The sequence below is a fragment of the Panthera onca genome, chromosome A1, assembly GCF_046562875.1.
Source record: "Panthera onca isolate mPanOnc1 chromosome A1, mPanOnc1 haplotype 2, whole genome shotgun sequence".
NCBI lineage: Eukaryota > Metazoa > Chordata > Mammalia > Carnivora > Felidae > Panthera > Panthera onca.
In genome coordinates, this window is record NC_138339.1 from 121,512,333 (window position 1) to 121,529,359 (window position 17,027).

General features: G+C 46.1%; 1 protein-coding gene and 1 long non-coding RNA gene across 2 annotated transcripts; one reads left to right on the plus strand and one right to left on the minus strand.

Moving 5' to 3' along the window:
* Positions 1-857: 857 nt before the first annotated feature.
* Positions 858-12,356, plus strand: GNPDA1 (glucosamine-6-phosphate deaminase 1). Its single transcript, XM_060635869.2, has 6 exons — positions 858-981; positions 4,593-4,694; positions 6,344-6,526; positions 7,553-7,737; positions 9,391-9,565; positions 11,161-12,356. The coding sequence occupies exons 1-6, from the start codon at positions 858-860 to the stop codon at positions 11,259-11,261; spliced, it is 870 nt and encodes a 289-aa protein (XP_060491852.1). The 3' UTR covers positions 11,262-12,356.
* Positions 976-16,873, minus strand: LOC144616937 (uncharacterized). The gene is made up of 5 exons (XR_013556859.2): positions 14,424-16,873; positions 9,296-12,805; positions 6,457-6,633; positions 2,714-2,849; positions 976-1,197 (listed from the first exon to the last, which is right to left on the minus strand). It is a non-coding gene; the product is annotated as an uncharacterized LOC144616937 (long non-coding RNA).
* Between the last annotated feature and the right edge of the window lie 154 nt (positions 16,874-17,027).

The window sequence follows — 17,027 nt, forward strand, 5'->3', positions numbered from 1 at the left end:
CCTGCCTCTGGTCCCCGGGGACCGTGAGCCAGCGAGCTGCTGGGATCCCTTCCCCATGCAGGGCCGGAGGGGCGATGGGATCGCCATCGGGGTCGGAAAGGCACACCCGTATCCTTCGGATGGGTGATCCAGACACTTCCGCCTCTCACTCTAACTGACCGCAGTGAGAGGGTAGCAGACGCCCTCCTTGCGGAGCGGTTGCATTTTCCCCCGTACGCTGTGGGGGAAACTGAGGGTCCACAAAGCAAGCCAGGCCGGTGGGAGCACCCACTCCAGCACTGATAAGAGAACACACCTCTACAGGCAAAACCCGTGGATCTCACCTGCTCTAGCGTCCCAGTATATCACTACACCTCCGTTTATTGAAGAAGAGGCCGTAGGTACAAAATATCCAGCGGATGGGGGAAGAGGGGTCGGGAAAGAGGGCCGGGTCGAGCTACAAGGTAATTGCCAACATATTAAACACTATGGTTTACACGCATCCTTATTTATTATTCACCATCGTGAAATTTGTCAGGGAGGTACTGTCCCCATTTTCATGCCTGAGGAAACAATCTCGAAGATCTTGAGTCCTTTGACTAAGGTTCTGCCGTTGGTAAATGGAGGAACGGAGATGAGAACCCAGGTCTGTCTCACAGCAGCGCCTTCTGGTGGGTGGTGGAGGCACTTGGCCCAGCGTATTAATTCCTCTGTGAGCTGAAAGTTGGGATCTTTTCCTCTTCCTGGTTCATCAGCCTAGGCAGAGGGTGTTGCTGGGTGAGAAGGGCTTCTCCCCTCTCCCCAGCCACCTGCATCCCTCCCTTTATTCCTGTCCCTTACCACTGATTCCTTTTGTCACCTGTCCCCTACAGGACAAGATGAAGCTCATCATCCTGGACCATTATTCTCAGGCCAGTGAGTGGGCAGCCAAGTACATCAGGAATCGCATCATCCAGTTTAACCCAGGGCCAGACCAGTACTTCACCCTGGGACTTCCCACTGGTGCGTTGTGGGATAGAGAAGGTGCCATGGACTGGAGGCAGGGGGAGAGAGTGAGCATCTGGGGTTTTTAAGGGACCAGGTTCATGGGCTCATTAAGCCAAGAGACTCTGAAGGAGGGCTCTGAGGTGCTGGTGCTATGAGTGAACAACCTTGTTTCCTGGACATGCAAAACAGAGGACAGTTTCCTTTATGGTCTGGTTTAGTTGCTGCCTTCTCCTAAAGAGTTCTGGTATAGAAGGGATCCTGGTTAGGCAGGAATAACCTGATTTTTAGACTCCATTCTAAGTCTTCCCACCAGAAGTCCTTAACAGAACTGAGTCGTAATGTCTTCAGGCATACATTTTATGTAATGAATGAATTTCTGTGCATCTAAAGCGCTACTAGCTGAGCATTATCCTTGGGAGAATTGAGAAGATAGTCCACTCAAAGCATTTTCTATAATTAATTAAACACAGGACCTAAGTGAAAAACAGTCCCAGTTTCTTCATTCATTCATTCATTCATTCATTTTTAATGTACATCCAAGTTAGTTAGCATATAGTGCAATAATGATTTCAGGAATGGAATCCAGTGATTCATCCCCTACGTATAAACACCCAGTGGTCATCCCAACAAGTGTCCTCCTTAATGCCCCTTGCCCATTTAACCCATCCCCCTGCCCACAACCCCTCCAGCAACCCTCAGTTCTCTACATTTAAGAGTCTCTTATGTTTTGTCCCTGTCCCTATTTTTATATTATTTTTGCTTCCCTTCCCTCATGTTCATCTGTTTTGTAGCTGAAATTCCACATATGAGTGAATCATATGTTTATTTTTCTCTAATTTCACTTAGCATAATATACTCTAGTTCCATTCATGTTGTTGCAGATGGCAAGATTTCATTCTTTTTGACTGCTGAATAATACTCCATTGTGTGGAGTATTACACACATTGATGGACACACACACATTGATGGACATTTGGGCTCTTTCCATACTATGGCTATTGTTGATAGTGCTGCTGTAAACATGGGGGTACATGTGCCCCTTCAAAACAGTTTAACTGTATCCTTTGGATAAATACCTAGTAGTGCAACTGCTGGGTCGTAGGGTAGTTCTATTTTTAATTTTTTGAGGAACCTCCATAAAAGTCCCAGTTTCCTATGGAAAAAATCAGAATGTTGCCTTTATGGGAGGATATTTTGACCTCAGCTCCTTAAGGCAAATGTCCTGATTCTTTCTTTCTAAGTTTGGGTGGATCTGCCCCTCATTGTCCCATCCACTAGAGCAGGGACCTTCACACCTTTTCTGTAAATGGTCACATAGTCAATATTTTACACTTCACTGGCCACATAGCCTTTGTTGCAACTACTTCACTGTCCTTGTAGCTCAAAAGCAGCTGCAGACAATACATAGATGAATGTGCATGGCCGTCCACCAATAAAGCTTTATCTGTGGACATTGAAGTTTGAATTTATATAATTCTCATATGTCACAAAGTAATATTCTTTTGATATTTATAAGCCATTCTTCACTGATGAGCTGCACAAAAAGAGGGAGCAGGCTAGTTTGGGCCTGTAGTGTGAAGTTTGCTGACCTGTGCACTAGAGGTTTATGGGAGCAGTATCTACATGTATCTGGAAAACCACCAATGTCTCAAGCCCCGTGGGGGCTGCACTAACATCCTGTTTTGTAACTAGAGCTATTCTAGGTCAGAGTCTATGCTGCTGAAATCCCTCCCTAATTCCCCATCACCTGCATAATCAGATCCCGGCTCCTCAGTGTGGCATTCAGGGCCTTCCAAGAGCTGGCTCCTTCCTGTCCTGCTTGAACCAGCATGGCATGTCCATATAAGGGTTCCTTGGAACATCCCTTCTTTTAGGTGAAACATCTAAAAGGTGAAAACATCTTTAATTGGTGGAAACCAAATAAACCAACTCTAGCTAACTCAAGCAGAAAAGGAATTTATTGGTTAGATATTGGGGAGCTCACAGAATTGATGGAAAAGCTAGAAATTTGGAAAATGCACATGATGAAGCTCAGGGGAAGGATAGAGAAGCTGTGTGGCTCAGGCATGGCTGAGGCCGTGTCACAGGGACAGATTGATTATGGGGGCAGGGAGGGAACTTTCATTCATTCAACAGGTTATTTAGTGAATGCCCGCTGCATGCCAAGCTGTTCTAGGCACTGGTGATACAACAACAAACAAAAGAAACAAATTCCTTCCTTCCTAAAGCTTTAAGTGTAGTAGGAGAGACAGATAATATACAAGTCGACAAATAAAGTATGTTAGATGGTGATGAGTGAATGAGAAAAATGAAACAGGGAAAGGGGTTAGGGTGTGTCTAGACAGGGGTGGGGGTTTGCAATATCAGATATGGTGGTGGGGAAGGTCCATCTGAGAAAGTGATGTTTGAGTAAAGGCCAGAAGTGAGAGTTATGCAAATATCTGAAGGGAGAGCACTGCTGGCAAAGGGAACAGTATGTGCAAAAGCCCTGAGGTGGCATTGCAAGGAGCAGGATCAGTAAGGGTGAGAGAGGTAACCAGGGGCCAAATTATGTACATATTTTGTTAGGATTATTACTCAGTGAAATGTGAAGCCATTAGTAGTTTGTGAAAAGAGTGATCTGATTTGGGTGGGTCATTTTTCTTTTCATCATCTTATTTTTAAGAATTTCAAATATTCACAAAAGCTTAAAGAATAGTGTAGTACCATTTTCCTGGGCTCACCAGTTGTTAACACTTGCCACAGTTTCCTTCTTCTCTTCTGTCTCATGTTCTCTCTCTCTCTCTACACACACACACACACACACACACACACACACTTTTTTATGAGCCACTTGAAAGTAAGTTCCCAACTTCCTGACACTTTACCTTTAAATCTTTTGGCATGTATCTCCTCAGAATAAGGACATTCTCTTACATAACTACAATGCTATTATTATCCCTATTAAAAATCCTTCCATAATATCATCTGATATACAGACTGTAGTAACATTTCTTTCCACATCATCGACATTTATGTTTTATAGTTTTTCCCCCAATAAGCATATATCCAGACTTCATGAATATTTACTTTTTTAATCTATGGAAGTCCTGCCTTTTTCACGTGCTTTATGACATTGGCTTTTTAATGACCCTCAACTCACAGGAGTTTGCTGCTCCTCAGGGAAATCTTCTGTGAACCTACAGGCTTACCCTGATCATAGCTGACACTACTGTTTCATGTTCCCAGTCCTACAGGGTGAGCTCTTCCAAAGCGGCTGCTGTGTCTCCTGCTCCTGTGTTCTCATCACGTGGCCCCCTGCCTCACATGCTAGTTGCTCAGGGAATATCGTGTCAGTAAGTAAGGTGATGTTCACTCAGGTTACTCATCATGGTCATTTCAGTCAGCCGTGTCCTGAGCACTGGGATTCAGCAGTGAACGGGACAGACACGGCCCTGCCCTCCTTGAGCTTACAGTCTAGTGGGGAAGTAGGCATTCAGAAGCAGTTAGGATTGGAGCATTGGGATAGGACTCCATATCTGACATGTTCTCTCAGATCTGATAGGTTCTCCTTGCTGAGTAGCCCAGCTGGGCATCTTCAGGAGCTGGGAGCTAAAGGGAATTCATGGCTGTGGCCTCTCTTACAGGGAGCACCCCAATTGGCTGCTACAAGAAGCTGATTGAGTATTATAAGAATGGAGACCTGTCCTTCAAATATGTGAAGACTTTCAACATGGATGAGTATGTGGGTGAGTCTGTCTCTTTCAAGGTGTTTCCTGATTCCAGGAGAGTTGTACTCCTCCCCTTTCAGGCTCAGCCCAGGAGAAGAATAGGGAAGTCCCAGGGAGCCGGTGATGTTTAGTGATAAGCTCAATTAGCAATACCTGTCTCTTCCAGGCCTTGGTGTACTCAGCTATGAAAGCTGACCTCCTAGCTTGTAAGCAGTAAGTGATCAAACAGATATGGAAGCCTCTTGTACAGAGCAAGCATTTTTTTTTTTTTTTATGTTATTTTTGAGAGAGAGACAGAGGGAGCACGTGAGCAGGGGAGGGGCAGAGAAGGAGACACAGAATCCAAGGCAGGCTCCAGGCTCTGAGCTGTCAGCACAGAGTCCGATGTGGGGCTCGAACTCATGAACCGTGGGATCGTGACCTGAGCTGAAGTTGGACGCTTAACCGACTGAGACACCAAGGCACCCCCAGAGCAAGCATTTTAAATAAATATTAAATGAGTATCTCCTTCTTGTCTGCCTCTTCCCCAACTCCATGCCATTTCTTTCTGGAGCCAGTAATTACAAATGGGATCGTGGCTGGGGTGTGTCCCTCAGTGTCCGTGTCCTGTGTTTCTCTCCAGTGTTCATCCTCCAGCTCCCCTTCCTGCGAGGTACACTGGGAGAGGAACGGACGCTGGTGTCCCTTCCAAAGCTGAAAAGCTACACCTTGGTCTTCTATACCCGCCCCCTCCCCACCCCCCGCCAGGCCATCATTCCATTTGGCTTCTTTTTAAACATCTTTTTTTTTCAATTGTGGTAAAATCCACAAAATTCAGCATCTTAACCATTTTTATATGTACAGTTCAGCAGCGTTTAGTCACACTGTTGTGCAGCCATTCCCCAGAACTCTTTTCATCTTGCAAAACTGAAACTCTACCCATTAAACACCAACTACCCATTTCCCACTTACCCAACCCCTAGCAACCACCATTTTACTGTTTCTGTGAGTCTCACTACTCTAGATACCTTATATAAGTGGAATCATAGAGTAAATGTCTTTTTTGTGACTGGTTTATTTCACTCAACAAAATGTCCTGAAGGGTCATCCATGTTGTAATGTCAGAATCTTGTTCCTTTTTAAGGCTGACATTAAACATCCACCTTAAACATTCTTTTTCTTGGCTAAAAATCATTTTGTGAAGCCCTGAGATAATTCTGTCCAAGCACCTGGCATTGAAGTTGGGGTTCAGGCTGAGCGGGGTATAACTGTGGGTGAATGGTGAGGTGGGAGGCACGGGGGAAGGGGCATGCTTACTTCCTTTCCCAAATGGGCCAAGCCCCACTCCCAGGTTGCTAGGCCACCTCCAAAAGCGCAGAGTGGCCCTGGCCTCCAGCCTACAATTACTCTTTTGTGAAAAGGAGATCCAGATGAGGGGATTTCTCAGGTTCCTGGTGTGTAGCTACCTTGGCCCAGTCCTGTCATCACAGCAGTGGTGGAGGGTGGACACAGGGAGACCAGCTCAGACTATCCTAAGTGTCTCAGGGCCAGAGGGGTGGTGCCTAGGGCTCCCTGATGAGCATTTCCCTGAAGGAGTCTGTGAAGGTCTGGGGGTATCCTGGCATCCTCTTTGGAACGAGAGCTGTGGCCCAGCCTGGGAATGACTTAGTGTAGCCATGGCCCCACAGGCCTTCCTCGAGACCACCCGGAGAGTTACCATTCCTTCATGTGGAACAACTTTTTCAAGCACATTGACATCTGCCCAGAAAACACTCACATCCTGGATGGGAATGCACCTGACCTGCAGGCCGAGTGTGACGCCTTTGAAGAGAAGATCAAAGCCGCGGGAGGGATTGAGCTGTTCGTTGGAGGTGAGCTTGACACTCTGCAGCACGTGTCCAGGGCAGGCCCAGGGTGGTGAGGACATGTGGGAACGGGACGAGACCCATGGCTGTCTCACTGCAGCTCCTTCACTGCACTGAAACAATAGCGATCATTTATCACCCTGAGTCAGGGAAGACCCTGGAGTAGGAGCCCTCACCTTAGCTGTGCTGCTCAGTGACTGTGTGATCCGCACTTCAGTGCCTTGTTGGTAAAGTGAGACGTCTGGATTTGGACTCTCAGATTCTATTCCCTAGTCTTAAGGTTTTGTATGGATCAGTCCATGGGACTTACCTAAACAGTTCAGAGCAAAGACTCTATGTAGTTCCAGAAGATTGCAACTTGGCCCCCGCACCACTGTAGCTTAGCCATTTGAACACCAGAGAAGTTTGGTGACTTCCCCAGGGTCAGCCGCAACAGTGGAAAGAAAGGAAGAATCTAGGGTGGCCCCTTCTCAATTTGAGGTTTGTTCCTACCCTGGGCTGCCCTCTTCCATTACCGTCTGTCGCCACCTCTGGATTCACCCATGGGGGTGATAAGTTGGGACTTTTACTGCTTTAGATTTAACTCTTCTTTACTTCAAGGCAGGGAGGAAGAGGCTAATATTCTCAGCACTCATGTTCTGAGATTTTATAAACCTTGCAACCCCTGACCAGGCCATTTTTTATTTGCTGTAACTCTATCTCAGCAACAGGACTCCTGACTACTGGGAAGGAGAGAGAGAAGTTACCCATCAGTAATCTTGCAAAGCGGAAGCTATTTGGAGTGCTGCTTACTTAGCTTTCTGAGGGTGGTAGTGAGGCCACGACATCTGTGTGAGCCTCAAACAGAAATGCCAGGAGGTGGGGAGAGGAGAAGATCTTATGCTTAAAGTGTACCTGCCCAGGGTGAATGGGAAAAGAGATATGATTTCAAGGATTTTTTCAGACCCCAGGTGGGGAAAAATAGATTGTCCATTCTTGAAATCTTGGATCCCTGGGACTGACAGGCCTGTCCTCATTGTTTCTCCTGGGCAGGCATCGGCCCCGATGGACACATCGCCTTCAATGAGCCGGGCTCCAGTCTGGTGTCCAGGACCCGTGTGAAGACTCTGGCCATGGACACCATCCTGGCCAATGCTAGGTTCTTCGATGGTGACCTCACCAAGGTGCCCACCATGGCCCTGACGGTGGGTGTGGGCACTCTCATGGATGCTAGAGAGGTAAGGGCGCAAGCCGTCCACAGGCCTTCCTGGGGGGTGGGGTGGTGAACTGGCCTTTTTGTTGTTAACTATACAGGGTACCACCTGGGTACAGTTATTAAAAATGAAGACCTTACAAATAAGGCTAAAATCCTAACTGATCCCATCACTGCTCCCCCTTCCTCTTTGGAGGCAACCATTGTTCTCAGTGTGAGGGAACCCTTTTCAGCACCGCCTACTTACAAAAGGCTGCAGGTCCCCCCGCCTCTGCCTGCCTAGCTTCTCCCAGGCAGAAAGGAGCCTGGCCCTACTGATGTCAGAATATGAATTTGCACCTGCCCGGGTACTGAGAGGGACTGCTGGTTCCCTGCAGTTGGTGGAGGTCACTGTTCGAAGGGAGCTCCTCCTGCCACCCCAGGATAGTCGTGGTTCTGGGCCTGTGTTCGGGGATTCATAAATGTGGGGAGGTGTGATTTGAACTCGGTTCAGTGTGTTTTTCCCTAGAAAGTGGAGTATCATTTGAATTTTTGGTGGTTCCAATTTCTTTACTGTCTTTCATTAGAATTTTAAAAACATTTTCTCTTCCTTTCAGGGGTATATTCAGTGGGAAGCAGCTACACATTTTAGCTTCAAGTTTCTTTGCCTAACAAACATCTACATCAGTGAAAAGGGCTCCCTGTTTCGAGTGAACTTTTGTGAAATGAGTGATATTACCCACTTTCTCTTGGGTAACCTTGACTCAGTACCTAGGAGGTCACCCTGCTATTTTTGGCCTTGCAGCTTGTAAACCCTACGGTTTGAGAGCCCTCCCTGTCACGTGACGGTATTATGATCTGGGAAAGGACCTGGGTCTGGAAATCAGGAGTTCTGGGGTCCTGAACAAAGAGTCACATTCTCTCTGTGCCTCTGGTTTCATTTCTTATGAGAGAGGAACAGTAAATCCTGTTCACAAGTCCATGGTACAGTGGAATTATAATGAAAGAAATCTAGAGAGCAGAGTTCTTTACAGTCACTTTCCAGCACTTCTGTTCTTGATATTTGAACTGTTGAGGGGAGGCTGTGCCTTTGTTTTATTTGAACAAAAAGCATCACCCCAAGTGCTATTAGTCAGTCTAATACCCGGAATTGAAAGTGACCAGATTGAGGGGCAGCCTTTCTGGGCTTCAACCTTAGGAGCCACATGTATAACTATTACCATCACTTCCATGGCCCTTTGTAGATGGGGCATATCGGGACCCCTCTTGTTCAGACTGTGCTTGTGAAAACTCACCCAGCCTAGGACTCCTTGGGACCCACTGTCACAACCATTGGGATAAGGAGTGTGGGCCTTTGTCCTGCATGTCTATTCATAGTCATCATCAAAGGCATCAGGAGGCACCATCAAGTGGTGGCCTTTGGGTCAGAAATGACCTGGAGCAAGGGACTTAAATCTCCTGGAGCCCTTTTCCTCGTTCCTAGAACATGGGGATAATGATGCCCCTGCCTCAGGTTATTTGTGTGATCAGGCGCATACAGCAGGGAGCACAGTGTGGTGCAGGCTAACAATTTAAAATGGTATATTAAAAACAATGATTCTTACAGCTGGTTGGGGAGACTGGGCCAGAATTCAGGTTTCTGGACTCTGGGTTCCACTGCTCATTCTCCTCCATCACAGGCTTGTTTTCTGATCCCCAGGTGATGATCCTCATCACAGGTGCTCACAAGGCATTTGCTCTGTACAAGGCCATCGAGGAGGGGGTGAGCCACATGTGGACCGTATCTGCCTTCCAGCAGCATCCCCGCACGGTGTTTGTGTGTGACGAGGATGCCACCCTGGAGCTGAAAGTGAAAACTGTCAAGTATTTCAAAGGTGAGGGGAGGGCTGGGGCTAGGAGTTGGTGGCCAAGTTTAGGGTGTGCCAGGTGTGAGGAGTGGATCTACTTTTCTTGCTCTGGCCACTTTCATAGACAACTCTGATTTTAACAAAAATGAAACCTTAGGATCTCAGAATACAGTCAATGCTCTTCCATCCATGACTGCAAGGGTCTGTTTCTGGAAGCCTCTTTGTTCTGAGGAGGCAAAAAACCCAGTGAAATGAAAAGTTGTAGTCCAAGGGCAACGTGGTGATCTCTTGGCAGTGATAGTGAGCCTCAGGGTGTTTTAATCTTTCAAGGTCTTCTGCAGGCCTTCCCCTCTAGGTAGGCCACTGAATTCTTAGGAGGATCTTTTTCTCTTCCACTTTAAAAAGGACACACTGGGGGCGCCTGGGTGGCTCAGTCGGTTAAGCGGTTGACTTCGGCTCAGGCCATGGTCTCGCGGTCCGTGAGTTCCAGCCCCGCGTCGGGCTCTGTGCTGACAGCTCAGAGCCTGGAGCCTGTTTCAGATTCTGTGTCTCCCTCTCTCTGACCCTTCCCCGTTCATGCTCTCTGTCTCAAAAATAAACGTTAAAAAAAATTTTTTTTAAAAAGGACACACTGCTTTAAACAAACTTACGTGAAAACCCTCATCTACTAAGCAGGCATATTGGGAATTTATTCTTTGGTTAAAAGATTAACCTTTGAGACTGTGTGCCGTCATAGCGGTCACGTCATGCTCTGTACTGCTCCCCACCGTTGCCCTGTAGCAGCAGCTACAGCGCCCCATGCCAGCCCCAGAGGCCTCCCGTACCCAGCTCCAGGTCCCGGCTCCACCGCCGCTGCTACTCCCGGGGGGTCTCATGAAACAGATGGGGAGTTTGATGCTCACCGGGTGACATACTTCAACAAGCCAGATATTGACACCTGGGAATTGTGTAAAGGGATGAACACGCTTGTTGGCTATACTCTGGTTCCAGAACCTAAAATCATTGATGCTGCTTTGCTGGCATACAGATGGTTAAATGATTTTGCTAGTGCAGTTCGCATCCTAGAGGTTGTTAAGGACAAAGCAGGACCTCATAAGGAAATCTACCCCTATGTCATCCAGGAACTTAGACCAACTTTAAATGAACTGGGAATCTCCACTCCAGGAGAACTGGGCCTTGACAAAGTGTAAAACCCCATGGATGGCTTCTCAAGGATTTATTCATAATGCTACTTGATTATAAACAGCCACCTGGAATTACTGATGATAACGTATTACCTTATTTGAACAAGTTTTCCTTTATTGAGTACCAAACCATGTAATGGTAACTTGGACTTTAATAAAAGGGAAATGAGTTTGAACTGAAAAAAAAAAAAAAAAAAAAGATTAACCTTTGAATGGCCAACACCCCCAGAGACTGGATTTAAAAGTCCTGTGGATTCTAGCATTCTTTGGAAATAACAAGTTCTTTTCCTACTCTAGGGTTTTTGTCATTTGGAGCCACAGAAAAAAGATGATTTTCAGGAAGAGGAAAAATTTGAGAGCTCTTGGATATGACTGTTCATAATGGTGGAACTTGGCTTCTACCTGCCTTAACTGCTTTTCGTTTTTAACTTTTCACAGGCCTAATGCTTGTTCATAACAAGTTGGTGGACCCCTTGTACAGCATCAAAGAGAAAGAAACAGAGAACAACCAGTCTCCTGAGAAACCGTATGGTGATTAGCCCGCGCTCACCCTAGCATCAAGGACGTCCTCAGGACAGGCGAGGCATTTCTGGTGATTGCCTTTAGGAGGACACAGTTGTATTTCTCTCACCCAGTATGGTTACTCCAGACGAACGGGCATACAAATTGTTCTTGGCTCTGCAGCATGGAGCCTAGTAGTCAGAGTTTAGGGACAGGGAGAATGACTTGTTTTCTAACTTAATCAGAAAAAAAGTCTCTGAAAAATGTACTCCATAATTTTTGATGTCTGCCCTACACAAATTAGGGTTTTTAGCTTTGGTTCTCCCTCTGGCACTGTTCTCACATACAGCACACTCCCAACAGGAATTTCTATCATTTGTATACTGATTCTCAATTTGGGGGGTGGTGGGAAGGGACCTGTGTATACGGGCCAGACCTCTCTGGAGAGGCTCTGAAAGCCCCTCTTGAGCAGGTCTGCTATTTGAGGATCACTACTCCAGATGAAGGAACAAATTCTCAACCTTATGTTCAGTTCCAAGTGCCGTGGCAAGAAAGAAAAGGATTTCTTTCTTTCCCTTCTTGTTTTTCTCTGCTCTCACAGTTGGCCTTTCCGTGAACTCGGAGGATTCCTTGGGGGAGAATCTGGGTGGCCCGGGCTAAAGAGAAGGCTTTTGCTGATAAACTCAGAGCCTCAAGGGGCATGGCCACGTCACACTCCCCTCCCTCGGGGACCCTCCAGCACGGAAGGAAGGCGGAAACCCTCTTCCCAGCAGAGCCCATGTTTCTGTTCCAAGGTCTCCCTGGGGTGACAGATACCGGCACCATGTCAGTGTGCCCAGCTAAGGAGACAGGGGCCAGGGCAAGCAGCTCGCTTCGGCCTAAGTTTAGTCACAACACAACTGACATGTTCTCCTGCTTCCCTGAGAGCTGAGTGCCAAGACAACATACCAAATGCTTCTAAAGGCGCCTAATAATAGCCTTTCCTCACTTAAAATACCTTGCCCTTCCAGCCCTCTCAGGTTCCTGTGGCGTGTTCTCGTGTTCCCAGAACACCAGGAAGCACAACCGTTTTGCCCCTTTATCCTTCACCCCGTGTTCACAAAATGAGTTCATTGCTCTGCCTTTCAACTCTCTTAAGCCTTCGTGGAGTGGATGCTGCCTTCCCCTCCCTATCTCTGTGCCTGTTTGAAGCTGCTGCTTCCTTTATTTCTGGGAAAGATCTTTCAGAGACCGGCTCAGGCCTCTCCTTGAGTGCTGTGTTTGGTACCTGGTGTTCTGTCTTTAGCTTTTATACGTGATCGTGCTGTCATTCTGTCTTAGGCTAGTGGATCGATGGGCTTGTTTACAATGTGATATTTTCTATTAAATCTGATATTTTCAAATAAAACATGTCTTTATGGGTTTGCGCCCCCAGGGGTCAGAGGGTGGTCTGCGTTGATACTTATGTATTTTGGCAATGGCTGGTGAGCAAGGCTTCACATTCACTCCTCACAGCAGTTCCATAGGAAGGTGCAGTCACAGCAACTGCTCACCCTCTTCCGTCACCAGAGGGAAAAAAAAGTCATTCATAGACATGAAGCACCTGTGTAAAATGGCAGGTAGGAACAGATGAGCAATGAATTGTCATGTTCTGGCTATGCCTGGGATCCAAACAAGGATACGGCTTCTAAAGAGAATAAGGAGATTTGTGACCAAGGGGGATATAAACATTGCAAGGTATGAAAAAATAGGTTTGGATGGTTTTTTTCAGTTAGAAAAGTAAACATAATGGAACATCTTGGGTCAATATAACTAGTTGAGGTACAAGTGGAAGTTGGCAGAAGGGTTTCAATTTTTATCACTTGTATTGAGATATAATTTACGTGCCTGTAAAAGTCATCTATTTTAAATTCAATGATTTTTATTAAGTCTAATAAACACGACAACTAAACTGGAGATGCCTGAATGAACTCAGGACCTTAAAAAGATCCCTTTCCGAGGCCCATGTTTCCCTGGTGGCCCAACAGCAGTGTCATCCTGCTACAACCAGTTCTTCTGCAGGTCAAGTGGGATGTATGCCAGATTGGGCCTCTGACACTACTCAGGCCTCCTTGGAAAAGAGCTAATTACGTTTGGGGGCGGGGAATCACAGCAGGCCTGGAATATCTTGTTGCCAAAAGTAAGGGTGCTTTTAAAAAGGTTTGAGGCAGTAATGAAAGGACAAGGCAGCCAGTTTAATGGAGCTCTGAATGGCCAGGTTGTGACAATCTAATCAGTAAGTATTAAATACAGCTAGGTAAAACAAGTTCAATCTGTAAAACCCTAAGTCTGATACTCAAAGAGAAAAACGGTAATATTAAGTATAAATGGTATTGCATTTCAGGAAGAAAGGATTGAATGCGTTCAAGGTTTTATTGCATTTAGTAAAAAGTGGCAGCCTGTTGACATAAATGGGTATCACGTCTTCTACTAAATCTGTTTATAAAGGAGAGATGGATACAAAAGCCAGGCCCACTATTTCCCTGATACATCTATGGCTTACTTACTTACTTCCTTGAGGTCTCTGCTCAAATGTCATTTATCGGAGATCATCCCTTACCCTCCAATATAAAATAGCAATCCACACTCCCTATTTCCCCTTTTCCTGCTCTTTTAGTGCCTGATGTGTATTTTGTTTCCCACTAAAATGTAAGCTTCCTGAAGGCAGACCAAATACTGTTCTAACCCATCTCTATCAGTGCTTTGATATCTAGAAGGTGTCTGTTTTCGATTGAACTATAAGCCTGATAGTACCTCCCAAGAGTAAGGACCATAACAACAACCCGGGGGAAATAAGAGCATATTATATGATAATAAATTAGCCAATTGGCCTCCTAAGGAGATCTAACTTTGTAAACTTGATTCCTCATTCAAGAGAACCCAAATCCTTACTGTGAGGAGATGCTAGTGAAACATGCACATGTTTCCAATAAAGTATATTTTAACAAAATACAGAGTTATTCAAGAATGATAAATAAAACAGAACATAATAATTCAGGCTTAAAGGGAGCCTTAACACCGGCTGGCAACCACACGATATTCCCCTAGTCTGTTCGGTCTCCTCTAATTTATAAGGCCTCAAGCCTCCAACCACTCTTCCTCTAGCCTTTCTCTCAGCTGTGACCTTGAAAATCAAAGTAATCAAGACAACGTCCATAAGCTCCACCATCACGCGCACCCACCTGCCAGCCCTGCTCTCATGGTTTCCCTTCTTCCTGTTATTCGCTGCTTGTCCAGTCCCTCCACTTGTGCACTAGATCCTTCTCTTGCCTCCTTGAGGGCATCGTTCCAGCAAGACTCTCGCTCACCTGCAGCATCAAACTGTCCTGCTTTCCTGGGTCACTCCTATCAGCATACAAAACAAGCTTTAAATACAAAACTCTTCACCAGATTTGCCCCATCCTGGAGTCACCTGTACTCTAGCTCTCTCCTCCCTCCCTCTCTCTTCCAGCATTACCACCATGTATACCTTATACCTCTGTAACTGTCTCACAGTTCTGGGATATTCCGTCCCTTTAAAAAATTATTCTTTTTCTTCAAATTTCCGCTTGGAACATTTCTCATGACATACTTGCAAGTTCACGGATTCTTTCCTTAGCTGTTTTAAGTCTACGGATGGACCCCTTAAAGGCATTAATTTCCATTGTTTTTGTTCATAGCATTTCTTTTTGATTCTTAGTTTCCATATTTTGCATACATGACTCACCTGTTCTTGTATGTTGTCCACTTTTTCCATCAGAGACCTCAGTATATTAACCATAGTTACTTTAAATTCCCAGTCTGATAACTCTAGAATCTCTGCCATATCAGTCTGGTTCTGGTGTCTGTTTGGTCTCATCAGATTTTTTTCCTGCTTCTGAGCATCCTTGTATATTTTTTATTGGAAGTTTGACATGATATATATTGGGTAATAGGAACTGAGGTGAATAGGCCTTTAGTATGAGGTGTTATGTTTATCTGGCTCACAGCTAGGCTGTGTTCGATGCCTGCTGCATGTGTCAGAGGTTTTGATTTCCTTCAGTGTCCATGTTTTCAGTCTTCCCTTTCTGGTTTTCCCTAGAAATTCCTTCTTGAAATAGAGTCGGTGTGTTGCAGCTTCTTCAAAAGCTGTAATCCACTATTGTAACACTGGAGTCCTACTGATGGTATGGGACTAGGGAGAATTCTTCTGTATCTTGTCTTTTTTATGAGCCAGAGTCCTGGGCTGAGAACTTTAGAAGTTTCTTAGCCTTTTTTTTTTTTTTTTTCCTTATGTGAGAAAGGAAGGAAGGGGCTTATGCTATCCAACAGCCCTTCCCCAAGGTCAGAGAAGACAAGTAGTTTTCCCTGAGGGCAGTCTTCTGCCAAGTTAACGGAAAGCTCTGGGTGTGTTTTGAAATGGCTACTACCCCCCAGCCCCCTTACAAGAGGAGAATTTTCTGCCATCTTCACAATGAGAACCTGGGGAAGCTCCTGGAGGTAAAACCCACCAAAGTGTGGGCAACCCCTTAGAGTAACTCCCAGGAGTTTTAAACTCTCAAGCTAGCCCACACTCAGCCCCCAGCAATTCACTTCAATCCTGATTACTGGCTCTAGCTTCTCCTTTAGGTGAAGTGATCTGTGTTTTCTGCATATTTTTTCTCTAGTTTTTGTGGTGGCTTGCTCTATGATCTCTATTCTTTGATGGGTCAAAGAGAAGCTGATTTTCAGTGTGCTCAGCATTTTTTCTTGTTGTGAGGCAACCCCATTTCTTCTCAAACACACTCCAGATTTCCCCCTCCCTTCCATTGAAACATCACTTGTCAAAGTCACCAATGACTATGTAGATCGCTAATTCAATGCTCAGAGCTCCTGTTACTTGACCTATTTGCAGTATGTGACAGCTGACCACTGCTTCCTTCAAACTTCACATGGCTTCCAGGATATCACAGTCTGCTGATTTCCCCTGAGTAGCCACTGTCTACTCTGATGGGTCCTCCACATCGCCCTGAACTCTTGGCATCTGGAGTGCTCCAAGACTTAGCCTTTGGACTTCTTCTCCCCATGTAACTCACTCTCTTGGTAATTTCATCCAGTCCCGTGGCTTCACATACCATCTATACACAGACTCCCATATTTCCATCTTCAGCCAGAGACTCTCCCTTGAACTCCAGACTAGAATACCCAACTGCCTACCCAACATCTCCATTGAATTAACTGCCAGGTGTCTCAAACTCATCTGTCCAAAACTAAGTTCCTGATCTTCACCAGAAAATCTCTGCCACCTAGTTTTCCCCTTGTCAACCTGAGACAAAAAGAGCTAGGAATCAATTCTGACGCCTCACTTTCTCATATTATATATCCAATCTATCGGTGAATCCTTGAAGTTTTACCTTTAAGGTAAGTACACAATGTGACCACTTAAGAAGATTCCAACTGCAGACATGCCGGTCCAAGCCACCTGCACTTGTCACCTGAGTGCTGCAATAGTCTCCCTTCTTTTTTTAAAAACATTTTCTTGGTACTTTTTTTAAGTTTATTTGAGAGAGAACAAGCAGAGTGGGGGGGGGGGCGTGGGGTAGGGAAGGGGTGGAGTGGGAGAGAGAGGGGGAGGGAGAGAGAGGGGGAGAGAGAGGGGGAGAGAGGGGGAGAGAGGGGGAGAGAGAGGGGGAGAGAGAGGGGGAGAGAGAGGGGGAGAGGGGGAGGGGGAGAGGGGGAGGGGGAGAGGGGGAGAGGGAGAGGGGGAGAGAGAGAGGGGGAGAGAGAGGGGGAGAGAGAGAGGGGGAGAGAGAGAGGGGGAGAGAGAGAGGGGGAGAGAGAGAGAGAGA